At 46.8% G+C, this 24795-nt stretch overlaps 3 protein-coding genes across 3 annotated transcripts in view; all 3 read left to right on the forward strand.

The window, feature by feature from the left end:
- Positions 1–5293, forward strand: ccs (copper chaperone for superoxide dismutase; the record flags this gene model as incomplete). The annotated part of the gene is made up of 8 exons (XM_079215798.1): positions 1–135; positions 302–374; positions 1398–1535; positions 2387–2561; positions 2714–2774; positions 3184–3261; positions 3544–3647; positions 4134–5293. 8 exons carry the CDS (start codon positions 1–3, stop codon positions 4291–4293), a joined length of 924 nt encoding a protein of 307 aa, XP_079071924.1. The 3' UTR covers positions 4294–5293.
- A 2163-nt stretch (positions 5294–7456) lies between these two features.
- rbm14b (RNA binding motif protein 14b) lies at positions 7457–9840 on the forward strand (the record flags this gene model as incomplete). The annotated part of the gene is made up of 3 exons (XM_079215515.1): positions 7457–7805; positions 8186–9209; positions 9534–9840. 3 exons carry the CDS (start codon positions 7457–7459, stop codon positions 9838–9840), a joined length of 1680 nt encoding a protein of 559 aa, XP_079071641.1.
- A 6321-nt stretch (positions 9841–16161) lies between these two features.
- The window catches only part of actn3b (actinin alpha 3b), a 30004-nt gene continuing 21370 nt past the window's right edge, over positions 16162–24795 (forward strand). Inside the window, exon 1 of the mRNA XM_079215554.1 lies at positions 16162–16445. Within this exon, the coding sequence (XP_079071680.1) occupies positions 16311–16445 (135 nt within the window). The 5' untranslated portion in view covers positions 16162–16310. The remainder of the gene's footprint in view (positions 16446–24795) is intronic.

Here is a 24795-nt window from a genome sequence, read left to right on the forward strand (position 1 = left end):
ATGGCGGCGCCCGTTCGCACTTTCAGCCGCTTCGCTTCCGCATCCAGAAAAGTGGGAAGTTATCTTTTTAACTCAGTTCTCATCGCCCAGGCGGCGACGTGCGGCGACAGAATGGACTCCGTGGGGCCGACCAAGGTTTGACTGCACTTCACGTCATTAAATAACGTCACCACGGAAACACGACACATTCAGCTGCTCGCGTGATGTGACGGTTAGGTAACGGGCGATAAGCTCGCGTGCTGTGACGACGTTCTTACGTGTTGTTTTGCATGCAGGTGTTTCACGCTTGTTTACTCCACAGCTGGAGTTCGCGGTGCAGATGACGTGTGAGAGCTGCGCAGTAAAAGTCAGGGCTGCTCTGGAAGGTAAACCAGGTAAGAGAGCACCCACATACAATAACACTATTTAATATGGCAGGAATCATAAAGAGGGACAACTGTCAAATGAATTCATCGATTGAATGCTAAACTTGTGCACAACAGATGTGCACAAGGCAAGCATGCAGTGCAACAGGTATGACAGTTAAATGCCTCTAGAAATCTATATTCATATAGTATGCACACCTTATTAGAAAAACAACACATTTTAGGGATGGGACAATATAGGGTTTCGAAAACACTTTAAATTCCCTTTTATCGGATGAATATTATCACTCGAGTGACACATAGAGCCTGATTTTATAAATACAGGAATTAGCTTGTGAGAAAGAAAAATTGTACACTGTTATTTTTGTTGTTATTCTTTCTGTCATTTATTGTGATTGTTTTGATTACCTCATTTAAGATTGCTTGTTTGTTGTGTTACGTTCACTAAATAGATGTGTCATCTCTGTGATGCAATATCAATATTATTTAGTTAACAGAATGCAAGTTAAAGTGATTCCAGTGTGTTGTAGTGCTATTTTGGGGAGATTTTTAGGCACATTTTGTTGATAATCATATCATGAAGTGCAATTATTTTGGCCAAGATTATTGTGACATTCATTTTTCATATTGTCCCAACATCGTCTCTCTTATCTCCTATAACTATTACCTAATGTCGTAGCTATTTACAGGAAACTTGATTAACCTGTTGAGCCCTAGCCCTTTTATATCAGGAAAATCAAGAAAAAAATCATGGTATAAATCCCTCCTCCCCCCCCAAAAAAAAAACATGTTAGGTATCAAATTAAACATAAAAATCAGGGCTACAATAATATATAATCCCGATGTACAACCTCTAAACACAACTCAAACAATAAATAGGGTTAGGGTTATTAGGAGTTAGGGTTAGGGCTTAAATGGCTACAGCAGATCATGTTCGTCCTTTGCGTCGACCATTCATTTACATTTTAGTTTTCCCTGCATTTGTGTAACTTCTCCCTTTTTTGTTTGTTTGTTTGTTTGTGTATCCATCAGGCGTGACGTCGGTCAGTGTGGATGTCGGTAAGGAGCGGGTGCTGGTGGAGTCGGCCCTGACCAGTGCGGAGGTGCAGGCGCTGATCGAGAGCACCGGACGCAGGGCCGTGCTGAAAGGCATCGGAGGATCGGAGCACGGTGAGAACCAACGGGACCGGAGCGAGGCTCGACACGTCCCGACGCCGAAGAAAAAACAAAAAAAACGACGCATCAAGTGATGAAGATGTTCAGATACTTCTGGTATCATTCTCTTGACTCAGATATTTACGCATTTAAATCAGCTTTAGAATGTTTTATAAGACTTTGTATGCTCAATGACTATTTTATTTTTTTAAAGTTCAAACCATGCATTGCCCGAATTAAAAAGTGTGTGTTTGACAGGATGAATGTGTGCCTGTGCCCGATAGAAAAACAACTCCAAAAGCTCATTTAACCTGTTGAGCCCTAGGGTCCCCTAATTATTATTATTATTACTTTTATTATGATATCAGGCCATAAGGTACAAATCAAGAAAGAAACGTGGTATAAATCCACAAAGAAACATGTTAGGTATCAAATTAAACATAGAAATCAGGGCTACAATAATATATAATCCCCATGTACAACCTCTAAACACAACTCAAACAATAAATAGGGTTAGGGTGAGGGCTTAAAAGGCTACGCACAACATGGTATGGTTATTTGGCTTTCAATGGTTGGAGAAGGAGTCGATTAGGCAGTCATTGATCCTGAATAGTTTGACCTAATTAAGTTCTCATATATCAATAAAACACGTGCTGGATTAACGTATCACAAGCAGAGGGCTTTAATGTTGTAGTGTGAAGGAAAATGCATCTTTGACCTCGTAGTGCACGTCCTCAAACATATCAGACGAGGATTTTTAATGCATTCCTCAACCATAAAGTAAAATCTAACGTGTCCATATGTGAGAAAGTGTGAACAGCATCGCAGACATTGACGGCGTCCGTGTCTGTTTTCTTTCACGGCAGACCTGGGTTCAGCTGTGGCCATGCTGGCCGGCGGGGGGAGGATCCAGGGGGTGGTGCGTTTCCTGCAGCTGTCCGAGCAGCGCTGCTTGATCGACGGGACCATTGACGGGCTGGAGCCGGGACCCCACGGCCTCCACGTCCACACCCTGGGGGACCTCACGCTGGACTGCCTCAGGTGGGGCGGCCGCGTCGTATGAGCTGCGTCCGGCACGAGCATTTAAAACCCATCCAGTGTTGTTTTAAAGTGTCTCGGTCTCGTTATTGATGGACAGCCACCACAGTTTAACATGCACTGCTGTCAAATGTTTCATTAAGTTTTGTTTACAGTTGTGGCGAGCACTACAACCCCTCTGGAAGACAACACGGCGGTCCAGGGGACTCTGAAAGGGTACATCTGCTCCTCAACTTCCCGCATGATCGTTCATTGTTATCATTATGGGAGACTACTTCGCTTCGAGCTGGAGATCATGTGCCTGAATATTTAGTCGTAAAAGGAGTTAGTAAATAATGGATCCCTTCATGAATTCTGACAAAATCTCTGCTTGAGACTTTATAAATATTTCAACATGAGCCAAATGGGAGATGTGATACCCGTGTCAGATTGCCAAATATGTCCCGCCGGAGCCATTTTTGAGCAGTTCTGCTCCAGGTGCTACATTTTCAATTAAGTGTGTGACAGTCTGAGCCCCAAGTCTTGAGGCGGCGTTCCCCAAACTGTAACTGCTGTTTACTCGCGCGTAGTCCGCCCCCACGGTTCAGTGTTATTTATGTGCGTTCTGTGTGTCGTTGTCGTGCAGCATGTGGGCGATCTGGGAAATATTGTTGCTGGACCAGATGGCAGAGCCTCATTTAGGCAAGAGGACAGTCAGCTAAAGGTAACAAACACACACACACACACACACACACACACACACAGACATATTGGTACTGGTAGACGTCATATTTAATTGACGTGAGGCTCCGAGGCAATAATGTCTCCTTTCTCCTCGTGTCTCTTCCTCGCTTCCTCTGCTCGTATCTCCTGAGGGTTGGTCTAAAATGTGAGGAGAGAAGGCATGGGAAGGAATTAAGGATGTACAATTTGGGGAAATGGGCAAAGGCCCCGAATGAGGGCTTTTCCTTTCTTCTCCATTGATGCCTCGATGCTCACGCTGCAGGTTTGGGACGTGATTGGCCGATCGCTGGTGGTGGACGCAGGCGAGGACGACCTGGGCCGAGGACATCACCCGCTCTCCAAGCAGACTGGGAACTCTGGGGAAAGGTGGGCCAACAGCAGTGGTTCAAGCTGGGCTTTTAGTATGCAATGTTACAAAGGGGGTGGACAAAATGATTTGGAAACGATATGATCTGTTCTGGAGCTTTTGATCATATGACATGAACTTCATCACCGGATGGAGTTTTCTCAGATGTCATGAAACGGCTCATTGGATTGCTGATTGTTTAAAATCTACTGTATTTATAAAATAGATATTGATTTCGACCACATTGCCCTGCTCAATGTCAGTAATGCATTTGTTCCCATTTAAAGTTGTTTTTGTTTGTTACTGGAGCTTGTTTGAGAGAGTAAATTATTTATTTTCAAGACGCATCTAGTCAAAAGGGGAATGATTTAAATACAATTAGACTTTGACAAAACCCCCAGTTGGGATTGTTCTGTCAAACTACCAGGTTGGGACTTGATCATAAATTATTCTAAGCTGATTTCCTACACCGTTCCTAACGCCGCCTCTTTTCCTCTCCGCTACAGACTGGCCTGTGGGATCATCGCCCGATCAGCAGGTCTTTTCCAGAACCCCAAACAGATCTGTGCCTGTGACGGGGTCACGCTGTGGGAGGAGAGAGACCGGCCGATAGCGGGGAAAGGTCGGAGCAAGGCCGGCACGGAGACGCCGGCAGCACACCTCTGAAACCTCGGACGCAGAACACCGGCCGCATCCGGGCAGTTTGAAGAGAAATGCAGTGGACGTTTGTCGGCAGCGGCTCAGAGCGCTGAGGAATATGTTCGCACACAGCTGGACAGATGACCAAAGGAAAAATTGCCTTATTTTCTTGAAATGAAATCCTTTTGCAGTCACAGTTGCGGTAGGATTTTAAAAGCACTGTAGCAGATTAAAACCGGGGCTTTGTGAAAGTCACCTTTTTGATTGGCTAGATGTCCCCTTTAATACTGTTATATGTTTGTATTAACAGCCGCCTCTGACACAACTGTCTCATCAGTGTCTAAATTAATATAATTCCCGGCTGCGGATAAATTAATTGAAGTGTCTAAGCTGATTATGCAAGCATCCTAAAAACAGTAGTAGCACTGATTTGTAAAAAGGCAGAAGCCCAATGCGAGAGTTGAAAGAGCTTGGAGGAAAGTAAAAATAAAAAAAGGCGGGTTAAATGTGTGACTGGGGTTCCTTGAAGGATTGTGTGCTCAGCAGCTTTTTTTTTCAACATGTTTTTTTAAGTGCATAGCTCCTTCATCCATCCGGCTTAAAACATTTTCACAAATTGTCCATGTTGATTGAAGTATAATCTAATGATGTGCCAAACTTCTAACTCGTCACACTTATTGATTTCTCTTAACACATTTCTCCTCCCAGTGACGCCATCAATATTGTGCGTGTGTGTGTCGTGTCGGCCATAGAGTGCGCACAGCAAGTTCTGCATTGATTGTCCAAATTGAGCTTCTGTCTTGTCCCGGTATTGCCTGAATAAGCTTATTGAATTTTCCTCCAAATGTTCCGTCGTTATCTCTTTTTTTTCCATTTGTGGCTGAGGGCTGTGAACGCCACTTGAATGTAGGGCTGCAACCAGTGTTTGTTTTATATTATAGATTGATGTGTGGATTGTTTTCTTTTTTTTATCAATACATATGTATCATATGAGAGCCTAAAGTAATGTCTTTAAATAGTATTGTTTGTGTCTGACAATCACAATAAACCAATGTACAGTGATATAATAAAATCAGTGAGAAACTGGAACCAGAAAATATGAAATGGAAAGTTTCTGCTTGATAAATAACTAAATCATTGGTCACAGACAGCCTGCATTAGCATTCATTCTGCACATGACCCGTCCTCTGTGGCTAAGCAAATGTGTAGTCTTTCTTTCTCTTTTTTTCATAGCACATAATGAGCTCCTTAATTGAACCCACTCACTCGTTTCCTGTCCCTTCGGAGCAGAACCCTGCGGCTTTGAGGGAGCGAGCCCCCCCCTTGTTTTCCTCTTCTTCTGCTGGCTCTGATGAATTAAACAGGCTCATACTCGGCCCTCGTGTACGTGCGTGTGTGTGTGTGTGTGTGTGTGTGTGTTTGAGTCATGCATTTGTGAGGATTCAGCATCCTCTGCTGCAGCAGCAGCCCTCCCCCTCCTGCAGAATGCCCGACATGCAAACGGAAGCAGGCGCTACCATTTTGAAACGCAGCACCGCCTAGGTAAGATGGTAGTTCCTTTTATTGAATCGCCTTTTTTTCTCGTTGCCTGTCGTATTATTCTCCTCTCGGCCACGTGGCAAGGTGATTAATTACAATTCGCCTTAAAGCTCGGGTGTTTTTCACCGTCGTGTTTTCGCGTCGACGTCCGTTAAACCGTGTTGTTGCACGGAAATCACTCGGGTGTTACACTGTATTCGTTCCTGTGCGGCGGGGAAAGGAACACTCTGTTACATTGTATCGCTCTCCTGTCGCGAGCCCGCTGGTCCGTCTGCTATTGTGTGATTTTACATTGTTGCGAAGACGTATATATTTTTTCTTCACGTCGGTTTTCGCTTTTTAGGGGTTTGTTTGCTTTGGACACCCGAGCGAAACCAACACGCATCCCCGTGTCGCCGTTCACATTTCCGACACGGAAAATACCGTAACACACACACACACACACACACACACACACAAAACAACCTGTCCAACGTGTCTAAACAACTTAAACGTGTGACTTTTATTTAAAAGACGCGAGGTGTGGAAATGTGTTGACTCGGCGTCGCGCTGCGTCATCAGAAAACCAGCGCTTCCTCCTCCTCCTCTTCCTCCCCCCTCAGTAGTTATGCCTCGGCGTTAATGCAGCAGCCATGTCTAACGGAGGGGTGCACTCGCACGTGGAGGCCCACGGCACAGGAACACCGAAGCTTGACCCTCTTCTAACACGTGTGTGTGTGTGTGAGAGAGCAGCACAAGAGGTGCAGTGGAAGCTGCCTGTAGCCTTAACACCCCCCAAAAAAAATAAAAAATGTCATTCTCTGGTGTCATGTTCCACTCTGTACTGATTTACAGCTAGCTATGAATGCTGTTTAGGAGGAGGGACAAAAAGGTGTCGACCAACCTGTAGAAACACTCGGTTTGATTTAGGAGAGAAGGAGGAGGAGGAAAAAGTGATATGGCAGCTTTTTCTTTTTTTTTCAAACACGATGGGGGCAATTCTATGGTCTCAAAGATCACCACTTTGAATGCCATGTGCATTGCTCTGCAGTGCTCTTACTTTGAAAGTAATGGGCGCCACCCCTTCAGAGGAGGCTGTAATTACAGCCAAGATATTTAACGTGATCCTCCTCCATTCTGCCTCTGCAGCAACGGTGTCTGCTGGAAATATTCTCCTCTGTTTGTTTTTTTGCATAATCTGAGTTTATCTGACCCGAGTGGCCGGCTCACAGGCAAATGTGAGGTCAGACACTTTGAATGTCAATCCGGCTGCTCATTCATGCACAGAGAGTTCTTTATAGATGATTAAATTGCTTCATTGCGTTTCAGTCATTCACATGCTTTAGTCTTTTATTTGGCTCATCTCTGGATAGTAAGCTGATAGAAGGCAGCACGTCTTGAAAGTCTTTTACATTTTGTTTTATTCAACGTCAGCAGTAAGTGAACCCTCCTCCCTCACAGATGTTTTTCAAGAAACTAAATAGCTGGGTCAGCTTTGTCCCTAAGTACTGCAGCCCAGCCCTGTATTCATATAATTACACTCCTCTACTTCCTCAGACTTTGTTCTCTCTCGCTCGTCGTTACATCTCGTGCAGCTGCTCGTCGCACTGTGTTTATCCGCCCCCCTTTATTATCTCTTAAGTGCATCCCTCCTCTGTTCCTCTGCAGCGCCATGGACAAGAGCAACACAGTGAAGCTCTTCGTGGGCAACCTGGCGTTGGACACCACCCAGGAGGAGCTGTCGGCCATCTTTGAACCCTACGGCCAGGTGGTCAGCTGCAGCGTGCTGCGGCAGTTCGCCTTCGTCCACCTGCAGGGCGAGGGCGCCGCCGAGCGAGCCATCCGGGAGCTCAACGGGCGGGAATTTCGCGGGCGGAATTTGGTGGTGGAGGAGTCACGGGGCAGGCCGTTGCACTCCACCAAGGTGTTTGTGGGTAATCTGAGTGGAATGTGCACCACCGAGGACCTCCAGCAGCTATTCCAGACATTTGGGAAAGTTCTCGAGTGTGATAAAGTGAAAGGTGAGCGAAGACCCATTTTAAGTTTTTAAAAAGCCCCCACCACCCCCTAGTAACATCTCTCAGTTGTGTGTGTGTGGATAGCTTGTGGAGCTAATGTATGAGTGAAGTCATGCTGTAGTAGGGGTAAGAGATTACATCTGACAGCTTCTATTCCCGTTAAGACATTTTGTGCTCTACTGCACAAGTCTGAGACCATGTGACGTGTTATTACGATACGCTAGTGCAAAGTTCTCAGTGTTGCAAAACAAGACACGCCCCCGTCCTTTTGGTGCAATTCATTCATCTTGGTAGCAGTAATAAGAAAGTGCCTGTGGCAATGCCACTGTGATCCTAACTGTTGTCCCTGCGCTCAATGACAGCCAGGCATTCCTCTTCCGCAGGCTATGCCTTTGTCCACATGGAAAACAAGGAAGACGCGCTCCAGGCCATCGAGGCCCTGCACGGCACCTCGTTTAAGGGCCGCCCGCTGTCTGTAGAGCTGTCCAAGGTCCAGCCCAGCAAGCAGGCTCCTACGGGGAAAATCCCCTGTGTTAACTGTGGAAAGCAGGGCCACTATGCTGGAGAATGCCCCGTGGGGAAGCCCTCTCTGGAGCAGTACCAGAGTCAGGCGGCGGTCCTGGCTGCCGCCGCCGCCGCCGCCGCGGGCCTCCCGCTACAGGTCCAACAAAGCGTGCACAATTCGGTGTACAACACCTCCACCTTTGATCCCACGTACGCGGCTCTCACGGGGATCACCACGGGCACGCGCACGGATGGAAACCCCGTCAATCCTGCTGTTTACGGCGCACTCGCCAGCCAGGTGTACGGCGCCAACGTTGCCAGTCAGCTTTATGGATCGGTGGCCAATCAGGCAGCTCTTACATCAGGCGCCGCCCAAATGTACAGCTCGATGGCGCCCAACATCTACGGTCAGATGACGGCCAACCCGGCAGCTGCTGCCGCCTACTCGCCTCAAGTTTACACCCCAACCATGGCCAACTCCCATGTCTACCTGACTGCCGCTCATGGACTAGAAATGCAATCGGCAGCGGCTGCGGTCAACCCCGGCTACACTGTATCTCCAGCTATTTACGGCGGCGGCGGACAGGCCTACGCTCATATAAGCGCCATGGGAGGAGGGGACCCCACCACAGCCATCTTTGAGGCCGCCAGACAGGCGCATTACTTTGCCCAGGGCCAGCAGGTCATGGCGGACCAGCAGGCGCAGGCGGCGGCGCAGGCGGCTGCGGCGAAGTCCGGCGAGCGGGACCGCAGTCCCCTGCGGCGGTCCCTGCTGCCAGACCCGGTGATGAAGCAGCACCAGTTCATGTACCAGAGAGCCAAGCCGCGCCGGCCCCTGCTCCCCACGCCGGCCGGCCGAGCAGCAGAAGAGGCAGCAGAGGCTGCAGAGGACCCCATGGCCAGGTAGGACATGATCCTCAAACCTCTTTAACCATCAGCTTCGCAGCACCACTGAAACATTCCCAGAGAGAGAGTCGAGTTTGATTCTCTACTACTATACGTGTCAGCTGTTTACCTCTAGCAGTCAGGTTATTGCGTGTTTCTAGTCTTGCTTTTACAATCTTGTTGCCGCATTCCGCTCAGTTGATTAATGATTCATTGCATCCCTCTCTTTCGCTTCACCGCTCTCCTGTTACTCCCACTGTGTCGCCCCTCCCTGTCCCTCTTCCTACCTAAACCCCCCCCCCCCCCCCCCTCCTTACCTTAACCCCTCCCTCCTTCTCTTAGGTACTACGCGGAGTACTACCAGCAGCTGCAGCAGTACCCCCAGTTCCAGTACGCCTACCCACCGCCGGGCGCCATGACGGCCATCCCCGGCATGCCGGGAGTGTCGGCGGTCCCCACCGTCTCCGCGATGTCGGCCCAGTCGGTCGCCGCGCTGGACGCCCTCAGGCCGGGGGTTCCCGCGGCAGTGGCAGCCGCCATGGCTGCGCCAAGGGTGTATGAGCCGCCGTTGCCGCCGCCCACGCGCAAGGAGGCCATCCTCCGCCGCCCCGAACTCTCCCTTCACACGCCTGAGCCCCCCTTCCGATAGTCGCACACAACTCTCTGCCCCACCCCTCCCCTCCCTCTGCGCCCTGAACCCCATCCCACATCTCCTCTTCCACCCCAAACTTGACCACCTTACAGCAGCTGTATGCGAGTGTGTGAGTGAGAGAGAGTGCGCGTCTGCGGGATCTAAGTGTGTGTGGGGGTGGGGTTTGAAACTGGGGGCTCCTTGGTTTATTAACCTGCTTTACGAGAGACTTGGTCGGCTAACCTTGGTCCTGTTTGCATACACACAGTGCAGCCATGAAAGGGAGGCTCTCACCTGTTGTTCGGGCATTCTTTATGCTTCTCAATTTTCCTTTCTTTTTTTTTTTTATCGTGCCAGTCTCACACTTGTGCCAGTATTAGACCGACCCAGTCGGTCGTTTCATATGCCTTTATTTCCGCGACCCAGTTATGATTTTCTACGGCCAAACCAACGATAAGATATTGGTTTTTATCAGCCAGCCTCCTTGGGCCTAGATGATCAGTTAGGGCAGCTAATTTGAAACCTTTTTTGCCTTATGTTGGAGAGTTTTGATTTGTAATGTAATTGGATGGGAAGCCAGATGAACACATTGTGTCCAGGCTGCATTGCATCGTGTCCAATAGAACCAAGGTTGACGTGTTTCGGGGGGGCGGGGGGGGGGGGGGGGGGGGGGGGGTGTTTGTCCTGAATGGGATGTGTTGTATGACAGAGAGAGTGCGGGCTCCTGACCTTGCAGCGCACAAACGCAGCGGCTTAGACTGCGCCTTGCAGAAAAGAAAAGAAAAAATCACATAAAGCACACAATACGTACTGTAATGTATGTTTGGATCTCTCCTTGACCCCCTTTCCCCAGCTGTCCTCTAACTACTACACTGGAAGACATGGCCTCATCTCTCTTTCTCTCTCTAACTACAGCTGCCTACCTCTGACAGTCAATTTCAGTCTATTTATTCTGTTCTATTAAACACTTTTCACCCAGTCGGCAGTTCATTCCTGCTCCTTGTAAAGGTACAGGGTCTTCATTTTAGGAGGGGGGGGTGGATTTCAGTGACAATGACTTTTGTAGATATTCTGAATTAAGTCCTCCTACATGTCCAGAGGCCTTTTAAGTGTTTGCGTTTTGTTTGTTTTAGTGTAGTTTTACATGTAATACAAGTCAACCTGGGGAGTATTGAAATGTAAATGGAGAGAATAAAGAAAACCCCCATGTGTGACTACTGAATGAGCTGTTTACAAAGGATCTGCATCCTATTAGGAATCATGACATGTGACAAGCTCAAATATGTGCCTATAAGCTTTGAGTGAAGTGCATTACGTGGAGCGATCTCCCATTTTTTTAAAGTGCTTTTTAATCATTTCAATGGGATAGCGGGAGCCCTTTCGGAGCTTTGTGTCCAGAAGGCTACAAGCTTTCTCGTGCACTTGCACTCCTGTATAGGATTTGTTTCAAATCGTAGTTTTTTTCTTTTTTATAGAAAAAAGCCACAAACTGAGCCTCACGGGTTCGTAATTAGCCGCTGGTTTTAAGCAGGAACGACAGTGATAGCACCAATGAATTGAGAGATGGGGAAATGTCTTCCAGATGCCACAACTATCTGACTTTGTTTTTTTTTTTTTTGTGTTTCTTCTTCAAATACCAGCCCTGCGTCAGATCGTAATTGCAAAAAAAAAAAAAAAAGTTGAGTGTCTGTTTTAATCCGGTTATTGGATCCGGCTGGTGGGGCTTTTCTGCATCAGGATGACAAAAGCTTTGCTAGTGAGGAGCAGCCACCGTCTGACCCTCACAAGCGTGTCCTGAGAGGGAAACCCCACGCATTTGGGTCCCAAAAACCCCCTTAAAACGATCACTTTTGTTTTGCAGCTACTGTTTGACAGCGGCCTGATGCACACGCAGACATCCTCTGAATTCACCTTACTGCCTCGCTGTTCCCCTCCTCCTCCTCTCCCTTCCTCCCTCCTGTGGTTTTTAGTGGTTAAGTGACTTTTGCATCTCACAGTGTAATCTTTCTGTGTTGTATATACAAACGCATACCAGTTGCATCCTTTGTAGAATTATGTGGTTTGCGAAATGTCTTGTTTGCCATGTTTGAGGCCGTATTTTTTTTAGAGAAGTACTTTAATTTTGCCTCTCTTTTTTTTTTTTCCTTTTTTTTTTTTTTTTTTTTTTTAGGAAAAGACAAAAACATTATGAAAAAATCGGCATGCTTTTTATTGAGAATATGTATACTATAATCATTATTATAATAAAGAATGTTTGGCTCACTACTGTGGTAAAAGAAAGCAAAGGGTTTGGACATTTCCCCTTCTTGTTTACGTTGTTCTTCTCCACTATCTGTTTCTCTCGTGTAAAATGAGCACTCGGGTGTAGATGCTGGCCCGGCTTTGCTTTCTTTGGTCAGGGTAAGTGCTCCTTTCTCTCTCCAGCCTCTCAAACTGGGTGCAAACCAAAATTTCTATGAAGAGGTTTGCACTTGACCCAAATGCACACCAGGATTTAATTCTGGCAAGAAAAGCTGGTAATGGTCCTTTTTTTTTTCTTCTTATTTTGTTTTTTTTCAATTGATTTAAACTTTTTGCATCCAGAATGGACACGATAGAAACTGTGGCATCATGTTGAGAGCTGGGGAGAGGCACACAGATAGAATGGCCCGGGTGCATTTTGATCTGTGGAGCGGTCCTGCTTCTGGGGTTGATGGGTGTGCGTCTGGTCCGGTCTCTCCCTGCTGCACCGAATTCTCCCCCCTCCGTGTGTCTCTGTGTCCACTCAGACCTGCATGTGTGATAACCTGTACCTCTGCCGCACAAGAGAAAACAAAAAAAAAAAGAGAAATGCCCTCCGCGACAGTCCAGCTCTGAACTAACTATCTCAACTGAATTAGGTCACCGGGCCACCTGGGACGGCCAGCGTGCAGCCGTGCGTGAGCCATGGGGACGACTTTTAAACGCGACGCCGCAGTGGGAGCTTGTTCTCTCTCTCCTCACCACCAAGGTAAATGAGAAAACGAAAACAAAAGCACTGACCTCTCCTCTCCCCACCTGCCGCCCCTCCTTTTGACTGTGCCTTGACAACAACACCACCCTCCTCCTCCTCTCCTCTGCCATCACCCCCCCCCCCCCCCCCCCCCCCCCCCTCCTACTCCGTAGCTCCTCCTCCTCCTCTGATGCAATGGCAGTGCCATCGTTGGGGGTGGCGGGTGGGGTGGGGTGTGTGGTTGAGGACCCCTTCCACAAGACTGAGTCCTGTCTCGCCATCAGCGTGCAAGACTGTCCCACTGGTGTCTGAACCAGTGAATAAAGGTGTGTGTGTGTGTGTGTGTGTGTGTTAAACGTATGGGCATGGGTGTGTTAAGAACCTTTTGGGTGGTGCTTCATTGATTGGTGAAGCTTGACCCTTACCCCTCCCCTGCCCGCTAGTCAACTCCTCTCCACCGCCGTATTCGCCTCCCTCCCTCCCTCCTTCCTCCCCGACCTCTTCCCTCCACCCTACTGTCCCTGTGCGCCTCCTCTCCGCCGTTCACACACACAGCGCTTTTTTTTTTTCCGCCGCCACCGCCGTCGCCCCCCCCCCCCCCCACCTTGGATCTGGGTTCGTGGCTCTGGCTCGGACTCAACTTCCCAGAACCACCCACCTGACCCAACCTCCTCCCCCCCGTCCTCCTTTGGTTACCATAGAGGCCAATGGACCGTGTATGTGTGGTGGCCCGCCGCCGGACTCAGTAACATGACACAGAGAGACTTCAATGTCGGACAAGTCGCTTCGCTAAAAAATTGTCGAATGCCGTGTTTTCTCCACATGGCTGTGGGAGGGATCCTAACTCCTGGTACCCAACAGAACTTGGCTCCATTACATCTTAAGTGATGGAGCCCTTTGGGTCCCTCACAGCCGGTGTGCCAACCAGAAACGTCCTATAAGATAGGCCGAAGTACGAGGCCAGTCTGACCTGTAGATTCTCAAGCTCAGGGTTCCTATAGGACTTTTCTGGTGCGGCAGCTCTATTCCTCTAACACTGGGATCAGCTGGACTGGCTGGGTACGTGCTCTATGTGACTTGTGTGTGTGTTTTATTTTTTGGTTACCTTGTTAAAATTGTCCATGTGCCAAGATCGAGAGCTTAAGCCTGGCTCACGCGACCCCCACCGCACTCGCAGGCTTTCAGATCGCCAAATGAGTTGTCCGGCATTTTCTCTGACAGCTGCAGGAAGAAGTCAAGAGGGCGGTGCCTTCTGTCTCCTCACCAACAAAGGAGAGGGAGGAATAGATGAGTTGGTTTCAAGGTGAGTTGGTAGTGGAAGGATCCTCTGTCCAAAGCTGCTCCCTAACCTCGCCTTCCTGATCTTGGAGGACCCTTATTGTAGATTACGGCGATACATATACGGGCCAGAATCATACTCATTTTCTCACCATAGTCCATCCTGTTAAAGCAGCTTTGACTGTGAGGGGTCCATTTCTTGGATATACTTCACCTTTTTGTTTACTAAAATGTATAAATGTGTACATACATTCATGACCCCCCCCAGATGTCAAAAATAAATACAAATTCTAGTTCTGGAATTGTGGAAAAACAATACAACTTATGGTATTAGAATGACCCCGAAACCTTTTAGCTTTAGAAGGAGAAGATGAAGGGCCGCCTCCTTTCCCCGGCCTCCATGATCAGGGCGCTCCACTGTTTTATTTCCCCCTCCGGCCACCTCATCCTCCCCACTCTCCCACAACGCCTCACTAAAGGCTTCTTCGGGTGCCGCTTGCAAGTCGGGGCTTCCCGTGCTTTAGTGAATGCCGCCACGCATCTCTTAAACACCCCCACCCCACCTCCGCCGCTCTGAATCCACAGTCGCACCGTACTGACAGCCAAAACTCGCAGCAGCCTCCTCACCCGCTCCCGTTGTTTTGATGGGATCCCAGCAGGGTCACATCTGTGCTCCTGCAAGCAGGTATGAGCTGAGATGTGCACCTGGAGCACACTGCAGTTTGGTTTGAGCACAACCCCACAGACCACGTTTGCCTTTTTTGGAGTTTGCAAGTTGAGATTCGGTAGGTTTAGCCGATGTCATCGCGACTATTCTAGCTCTCACGGATGTGGAACCACAGGTATCGGCATCCCGTCTTCAGATAAAGACGATAGCGGTGGAGTCGTACCTCAGCTGTTACCTCGTAGAATGAAGTTCGAAACAATATCCAAGCATTTATTAAGAAGCTCAATGTGTTTAATTCCCATTGGCTACTCTAGACGCCGCAGGCTGTGGTGGAGTATTGCCTTGAGCCACATTCTAAGGTGTTCATGTTATTTTGTCCACCTCTTCATCGCCACCGGAGGCCAAGTCTGTCTTCTTTTCCCGTGGTTCACGTTATCATCAAAACTCTCCCAGTTATTATGTTTACGGGGTCAACCCCGTCCAATTCCCTCGGCTCAGTAGCGGTAACCACAAATAGTCCCACAGTAGCGGAGCTCCTGCAAGTAGGTTAATGAGCCGAGTGTAGTTACTCTCATATGTCTGATTAATTATGATGTACATCATTCTAGTTTCCGAAGACACGTCAAGGGTGACTAGAATTATGCGTCACCTCGAGAGCAAAGCAATCTGAATGCTCATTTCAAGGAAATTAGTTTCAGCACAAAGTCGAATAGGAAGGCGTAGTTGATGAATGTTGGATTTAATCTTTACGTCAACATGTTTACTGTGAATGACGAGTCACGATACGAACACAAATTCTATTGTACGGTTATGATATGCATATATATGCCTTTTGATCTGTATTTCAGTCTGCATGCCAATCATGAATAAATTCTTTTTTTTCACATAAAAGCGCCTGAATCTCCTTTTCTTCTAATTGAATTGATGTACTTTGACAGTGCCTTTTCATATTTCATTATAAACTGGAGGCATTGTGGTATAGTTTATGATCGAAAATAAACAAGTATACACTGCTTTTACCTGCAGCTTGTGGAAAAAGACTATTTTGTTACTAGAAAGCTGTGTTCAGGGGAGAGAAGGGGGGGTTCTCCAGAATGTGGCCCCGACTGCTTTTGAGTAATGTTCATGTTCCTTGGTTCTGTTTTCTGGGAGAGGAAGGATGAAGCTTCAGAGACCCGTGTCTGCCGTTGAGGGTCACTAACAGCAACAGGTGCATTGCACAGGCCATAAAAACCTCTCTGGTTCGAGGGGGGTGTGAGTGACACCCCTCCTCGCCTCTCACAAGCCAGCTCCCCCTGCCAGCGAGAAACTGCCCCGCCTTTTAAACCTTTTTAGGGTCAGAACCTGATACCCCTGCTGTCGGTTCCCATACTTATTGGGGTGCGGTCACGTGTGACACTTTTGACCAGGAAAGGAGCACCGGACCAGCAGGGTTTTCTGGTAGTGGGAGCACCACCTCCGCACAGGCACCTCGCACCAGTGGCTCTTGCCCTCACGGCGCCGTCTATCGCTGATTTAATTTTTTCTTTCTATAAGCTGAGGGGGACGTGAAGTCCTAACAGAGGCTGCGCCATGACGACTGTCCAATCCCATATGACATATACCAACTCCTACACGATCAACGGGGACGAGGTGTACATGACCCAGGAGGACGACTGGGACAGAGACCTGTTGCTGGACCCTGCCTGGGAGAAGCAGCAGAGAAAGGTAGGTCTGGATTCGGAGGCGTATGCGTGTGCCGCCGTACGTAATTACGCACAGGTTGACCCACGCCCTCACACTGTTAATGCGTGACTTTTCCTACATTTTAACATGACAAATGGTATGGTCTCCCCCCTAATAGTGCAAAGTCTAAAACAGCCCAACTGGGTATGTGCCTTAACCGTTCTCGCACCTGGCACTTCAGTCCCGCTGGAAGCTGTGTGGGAAGATATTTTAGGCCCTGGAACTTTCCTCAGTGTTGTCTTTCAGTGGACTTACCCCTTGCATTGCGAAGACTGTCTAAATATAATACCACCCTCCCCAGGCTTATCTGCATTTTAATTATAAAATACATATCAGTTTTCCAGGGTTTTAAGTTTAAATCCCGACACTAACTGGGGGGTAAAGTGATGGGAGAGAAACTTCCATTTAGTCTTGATTTAAGTCACTTTTCCAGAGATTTTATTCCCGAGATAAGGTCTAAAACTGTGTCACTTAAATTAACAATATACACCAACACCTGCATTCTGTCACGTTACTTCTTAATTTAATTTGTTAAGTATTCAATTAGTTTGTTATTACAAGTATATAAGTATACAAATATTCCTGAAAAAAAATACTTTTATTTTTTTAAACCGGATATAGTCCGCCATACTAAGTTAGCCGTTTCCTATGCGACCAGCTGGCCCTGCCGCGTGGAGCGCGAGCTTGACAGGTGCGTTTAATTACTTGTCTGAGCTAAAAGTCAACTGACGCGGGTGACGTCATGCCGCCGCAAAAGTGGGACAGAAACAACATCCGCAAAAGTTACTTTGCGGATGTTGTTACTTTTTTCTTCTTCTTCTACATTTGTGTAATTGTTCACCTGACACACACACACACACACACACACACACACACACATTGTGCGCGCGCCGCAGTGGTCCAGTCGAGATGAAAGATATTATCGTCCTTCCCTGGTTTGTTAGTTTAACAAGTAACGGGTGCAACTGTTTGCTTCGGCCTAGGCGGTCGCCATTTTTCTTAGAAGTGACCAGAGTTGCATTACCAAGCTGAAAATAGCTGTCGGGCAGATCATCACCAGATTCACCAGCATGTCTTGTTTAGAAATACCATGAAGATCTTTTTCTTATAATAAGATTAATAGACGGCATTTTGCTGTAAAGCTATACACAATTAATTATCAGATTGTCTTATATATGTGTTTGATCCAGTTGAGCTGTTGTCTGTGTCAATATAAAAATATATATATATATATCACCTGTGATACTCATTTTTACAGGTAGACCTGTAGCTGATGATTAGCTCGCTGACATTGAATTTAGGCTAACAGCGAGACAGCACATTATTTTGTAGATGTTTCAATATCTTTTAAAGACTCTTCTTCATAGCTGGAGCAATAAAGTATTCAGTTTGTGGCACATTGAAAATAATAGTTGTGACTTTATTCAAATACAGCAAACTCCTCTTGTGCAATACAACTATTTAAATATAAATATTTCAAACGTGTATGTGTATACAATAATATAATTTAATATGCATTTTGATCACTTGACCAGTAGAAATAGCCACTTCCTGTTACGTTGCCATCTTTTATTGGAGCCACAATTTGGGAGACGGGTTGAATTCTTTGTTGTTGTGAAACCAATGTAATACTTTTTGAGTATTTCAGAAATGTGGAAAAGTCTCCAGAACAGCGTCAGTGCTTTCAAAAGACGTTTACGTCAAGCTACATGCTGTTGTTTCTTTAAATATTGTACACTAGTCGGATGATACAGATAGTAGTAGTATACTAATATAATATAATACATTTAATTTTCTTATTTTTGAAAAATGTAATCAGTCTTTGAGCTGTTTGGCTTTTTAAACTAACTTTTTTAATGTTGCTTTTTTATTATTATTTCAAAACGGGCAGTCTGTCAGTTGGCCAATTGGCGGCAGTAAAAATAATCTGACATATTTTATGTAAAGTTCAAAAGCATGCGGATGTAGTAATACGTCTATTATTAATTTATATACTTTATTCTTTGCTATATTCTATTTTTGAGCTTGTGTCACCACAAGATAATTTCCCTGCAGGGATTATCTACTCTAATCTAACCTAATCCAATATCATCTCATTTAATCTAATCTAATAACACCTAATCTGCACTATTGGAGCGTAGGACAGTGCGACAGCAGCGGTTTTTTTAAAAACAGGCATCTTCAGATGTTTCTTTGCGTCTGCAGAATTGTTCCTTCTCTGCAAAATGTCCCCGACCTACAAAGCCGGAGCACCGTGACAGGCTGAGAGACCTCAACAGATGGTAGCAGAGAGAGAGAGAGAGAGAGAGAGTGAGATCGCAAGGCTGGTAGATATACAGCCCGGGTTGGTTTCACAGACCTACAAATAAACATCTTCCTAAAAATACATTTCAACTTGCTCCGCTTCAACTTCCCTCCGTCCCTCGTCTGTCTTTCCTCCAGTCAGGGCGAATGTTTCCTCCCTCCTCTATTCTTGATATTTCCCTTTGTATCATTTTCCATGTCACACTTTTTTCTAGGCCTTTTTTTTCTCTCTTTTTTTAGAAGAGTCATTCACCTGCCAGTCTTTTGAATGTAAGACGATATAAAAGGCCTTGAAGGACCTCGCTCCGCCAAGCACGCCGCTCTCTTTAGTCCTCACCTCTCCACCTCCCGGGGGAGCAGGTCACCGTACCCCGTTGCTCTCCTCGGCATGTACGATCAAGCTTAAGGGGGTGATATCAGCCCATAAATATAGCCAGTGCGTCATTTTTGCAATGTAATGAATATGAAAGGAAATCTTAGCGCCACCTGCTCTCTCCTCTATCCCAGAAATTTCAGTGGAAAAAAAGCCGCTTGCCACTTGATGCGGTGGTTAAGTGTTTGTCAACACACAGTGATGCCGAATCCGATACTGGACTTTGGAAATATTGTGTGTGTGTGTCTGAATTGTACATCTTGACACACTGGTTTATATATGTATATCAAGAAGCAGCTCTTGTGAGATTGCTATTGAGTTTCGGGGGACAAATCACATTAGGTATTGCATCCATCAAACGCGAGTCAGATGGAATGAGATACGAAAGGACGGAGTGGTGAGATTGGTTGGGCTGCGTCTCGTCATATCCTGTCCTCAAAGCATCCGCAGCATCCCAGAAGTCGATGTTTCCATGAACCCCCCCCAAAGCTCATCGATGTCGGCCTCGGAGAGGTCTTACCCGAGCCCATCTGCAAAATGTAGTGATCTTTTAAAAGGGGGATCAATAGCTGTTTGAAGATGAACTCTCATCTCAGAGCTGTGCTCTCACAGGACCGGCCGTAATGTACATGTGGCTATTCATTAGAAAAGCACTATGTTAAGTCTGCTTGTGCACAGGGCTGTAGACCCTTCAGAAATCATGCTGCATCCATAACTAGTACTTTTCCTTTTTTGTGTATCGTATAAAAGTAAAAAGAATATTCACCTAGAGGTTCCCCGCTGTGACTGAAGTCATCTTCTGTTTCACATAGTTTGAGAGTTCAGCTGCTTGCTAAGTGAATGACTGGCCGCCTAGCCAAGCTTATGTTAGCAATAACCTATAAATACGCATTACATAGGGTTATCAACAAGCTTATGGGCGCAGCTGACCTATTAGCCTCACGTTGAATGATTAGTGTATTGATAGACCCTCAAACATCCTTCTTCTCTTCTCCCAATGTCCAAACTGATGTTTGTCTTAAGGAAGTGTAAAAATAGTCTTAACTTGTGTAATGATGGCTGACGACATTGATATGTGATATTTACCAAAGAGGTTAAAATCACACAGGGAAAAAAGTCACACTCAAGTTTATCCCATTTCTTGCCAAAATACTAAATTATCTCCCAGTTTCATGAGCAGGTATCATGTAAATAGAATGATAATACAAACGACAAACAGTATTTGGGTTATTGCCACATTTATTCCCATGATTAACAGTACAAAAATCCATTTTATTCAATTCCTATCTGCTCTGTTCCACGGGGGCACAACGGGAATGAAGTGGCCAAAAGACTGATCATCGCCAGCTTCCAGTGTTATAAAGTTACATCCAGTTATGGGATATTTATCCACTCAACCGAGTGTAATGTCCCTCTGTGTGGGCGGGGAGAGCGCTGAAGGTGCTGCGTAATCAAATCTATTCTGGTCTAATCTCATTCTGCACTTTAACAGCTCAGCCAGCAGTGCAGGAGCCAGACGGGGTCACAGCTCTTCACCTGTACCTGATGGGTCCTGAGACAATACTAAATTACTACATTGAGGAGAGCTTTTGCAAACGTTCCTCACTGGATGACGGCGATTTGTAATTGTAGCCCGTGGACATCTTTCTGTAGATGTCATATAAGGAAAAAGCTGTCCAAACAAGGGATTTGAAATGCTTCCTTGTGCACGACATTCTTGCCTTGAGGCCTCATGATGTTCTGTGCTTTTCTATTAATATTAACAGCACTACATATAGACTGTTAGGGTCCTTAACTAAACACTGGCTACACATCAATCTGTCAAGACCAACCTGAACATAGGGAACTCCCGTTGCCGTTGATAATTTGTGTTCCTTTCACAGTGGGAACAGGCTGCTTCATAATTATGTCGTATATAAGCTGCTCTCTTATCTGGGATGAAAGTACAGCGATCTTTTTCAAAGAGCGTATGAGACATCTTTCCTTTCTCTTCGACTTAATTTGCACCATTAGTGAAGAAATCCCCACATTCGGCTGCTTTGTGCCCACTGCTCGGCCGACAGGATCCAATCCCAAGATGCAACTTGGTATTTTAGATTCCCTCCCATAATTCCCTCTGTCAGGATCATGTGATCGCCATGCAGGAACAGTTACGCGTTGATCTCTGGATCTCTCCAGCGTATCGCCACTCACCGGACCAGTGGAGCAGACTGGGACTTCTTTTTGGGGGGAATGTGGGATTTTCTGATTTCAGCATTAATATGTTTGCCGTTTGTAAACAAACCAAAACAAGACGGGGCACAAACGGTTAGAAGACAAGGCGTCGAGGGCTGGAGTCCTCCTCGGCCCCTCCTGCCTCAAGAATACATGCAACTCATCCGGCATTTTCTCAAGAGAAATAAATAAGACATGACTAAGATACGTTGGAAAATTCTTTACGCAAATAGCTTTCATAAAGTAACAACCGTAGTTGGCGTTAGCTGGATATCGATTCAAACAAAATGTCCCTCTAAAGTTCATTCCAGGTGAAATAAAAGCATTGATTAGTGCAGCGCCCGTGTTGTGTGAGAGACGCAGCGACGAGGTGTACGAGGGTTAGATGTAAGTGGAGAGGTGAGAGAACTTGCAGTCAGATCAAATAGCAGTTGCTATTCCAGAAGCCGTGTCCATGTATGGAGGCTTCTATAAACTGCTTTAGTGCAGGAGCCCCGGGAGGCCGTAGGAAGGGCTGAGGAGTGTGTGTGTGTGTGTGTGTGCATGTGTGTGTGCGTGTGAAATTGTCTTCATTCACTGTATTTTACGAGAGCACGAAGGAGTCGTCTGTTTGAGTTCTTATGAGCATTGGGAGACACAGTTTGAAGACAGGAAAAGTTCCCGCAGAAGAAGCGGACGAAAGTAGAAATAATGATTGATGGGCTGTGAGGGCGGCCATTTTGATCGGATCAGAGCAATCCTGTGGGTCTGTAAATAGAATAAAAGGAAATTGCCTGGTTGACAGAGATGTGAGTTCCATAACAGTATATGATATAATATGCAGTTTTTGTGCGCAGACGAACTCAAACAGAAAACAACAACAGCGCAATCAAATGAATTTAACTTTGAGTTCATGCAGTACAAAGCTCCAACCAGCCCAGTAGATGAGGACGCAGAAGTCCGTGACCTCGGTAACGAATGACACACAGAGGATAGATGGCCTTTAAAATGTCACCTTGGGTCCTAATGGTGTTGCACTTAAATGTTGCATTCAATGTCGACCAGTCCGTTTCCTGTCGGTAATGAGACGACCTGAACACTGACCCGTCTTTGTATGAAGAAGAAGAAGAAGAAGAAGAAGAAGAAGAAGAAGAAAAACCCCTATGCTGTGTCACGCGATGGATATTTATAGGCAGGTGGGAGCAGAAGTTCCAGTCGTCAGTTTGACGTCTGCTGAGATGATGGGCCTCTTATAATAGGACTGAGGTCATGAAGATATCTGTAGAGCTGCGGTTGAGATAACGAATAGAAGAAGGCCGTCATCTTTGACTTCGTCCAACCTGGAGCTGTGACTTCATCTCTAAAGGGAGCATTTGAACGCACCGCAGAGGGGGGTCTGTTTGGATTCTGTGTGCGTTTCATGCAGACTGAAGGACGTTTATTAGCTGTTGCCTCAGGCGTTAACTGCTCTGCGCTAGCGGCTAAACCAGGACTTCCTGAATGACGAGCCGGGACAGCCGCAGTCACGCGCGCGCTCAATCGGGTCTCGCTTCAGTTTTACGACGTACACAATCACACAAACGAGGTTGTGAGTGGCGAGAGCGTCTGAGTAGAGCATTAAATAACCGTTCTGTGGCTCTCTAGTCGAAACGCAAGGTCAGCAGGGGCTTGGTTTTGGGCTGTACGTTCCTGGAGACAGCGTTACATCAGTTTCACACATAGGTTCTCATGATCAAGGCTCCTGTTCAGATGGAATTAGCTGACCCCAGATCTGCCTGTACAGTTTTGCGTCTTATTTCAGAGAAAGAACTTGCCTTCTGAAATTAGACACAACCCCCCCTCCTCCTCTTCCTCCTCCTCCTCCTCCTCCCGTCCTCCTTCTCACATCAGCCATAAATCCTCCGCAACCACTTACAGCAATTTACGCCTCTCGCATCCGTCCCCGCAGTCCAGGGCTCATTAAATGACAAAAGACTTGCTGCCGCCGTCAACCATGAACCTGTACGCTCACCTTTTATTCTCCTTCATCGATCACACACTCAGTCAATTCTTCTGATGGCTTGCGTAACGAGAGATGGCAGAAAGGAGCGAACAATGAAGGATCAGGACGCCCCGTGTGTGCGATTATGTGTCTGCAGCACAAGCAGAAAATCTGGGTTATTACATTCAACCTTACTGACAATTGAAAGTTGGAAGAAGAAAATGACTTTTCTTTGCCACTGTTAGTGACTTTTCCTATGTCACAAAAAAAAGGAAAGAAGTTGCTTTTTCTCTCGTGAAGACGTCATATTCGTATCCAAGCTGGCAGAGCTGCTGTTGGGATGAGAATGCACCGCTTTGGTAGAACATCTCTGCAGGTTTTGGAGGGATTGCCATGAGATGTCCCACATGCATTCATGGTGCCCAGAGGATGGACCCCGATGACTTCTCCCCTGGTGCCACCATGAGTTTCCCTTTGATGGCTTTGAGTGAAATGTCTTCACAGCTATTGGACAATCTTTGACTTTTGCCCCACCATCAGGTCAACATGTCCCTGTTTGTTTCTACTGGTTTTAAAGGCCTGCAGAACTACTGACATTCCCATCAGCCTCAGTTGTAGCTAACATGCTACGCTAGGTTGATGAACCCAGTCAGTCATTGTTGGGTTGTTCGCATACCGCTACAGAGCTCTTAGTCTTTCTTTTCTGCTTTCTTCATGATGCACAAAGCATAACAACTTCAGTCACAGATATTTGAGGAAGTATCCCTCCCATCATGTGTAACTTTGATCCCAATATGCCATCAACACTCTGCCCCCAAAAAAGGATTACCAACATCCTTGGTGAACTGAAATGACGTCAAATTACAGGAATCGTTAAACCCCCAAAATGTGAAAAGTGCCCCATCGTGTTCCTGCTCTTCCTTCTGCTGTCAGCATTTCCGGCGCCGCTAACACACACACACACACACACACACACACACACACACAGACGGTGCCGGAGGAGCTCATTGTTGCAGGTTTTGGCTCGTCAATCCGGAGGCACGGCGACCCGGAGCCCCGTGGCGGAGGAACACAATGCGGGGCGGCATAATGGAGCGCAGCAGGACCCACTGTGCCAAAAGCAATCAACGTGACGACGCAGACAGATGGCCGGGTCGAGACGAGCGATTGACTTCACCATCCGCGAGTTGTGTGCGCCTGCGTTGTGGATAATGTGCTGCAGGACTGTCGGCCGCAGTCCCCGCGCATCCATGGGGCGCCGTTTAGTTTCTCTGAGCACGGCGACACTCGACTCGTGTGCTGTGAATCAAAGTCGGATGTCTTCATCGAGTCGCTCCCGTTAAAATGCCACGTGTGATGTTGTGGGAGCGGATGTACGTTCCAGAGAGGAGCCTAATATCATATTCTGTTTGCACAAAACTCCTCCATGAATATTTCAAATCGTTGGTATTGTTCTCACCGTGTCGACGGGCGGAGGACTT

This window comes from Taurulus bubalis (genome assembly GCF_910589615.1).
Source record: "Taurulus bubalis genome assembly, chromosome: 3".
Lineage (NCBI taxonomy): Eukaryota > Metazoa > Chordata > Actinopteri > Perciformes > Cottidae > Taurulus > Taurulus bubalis.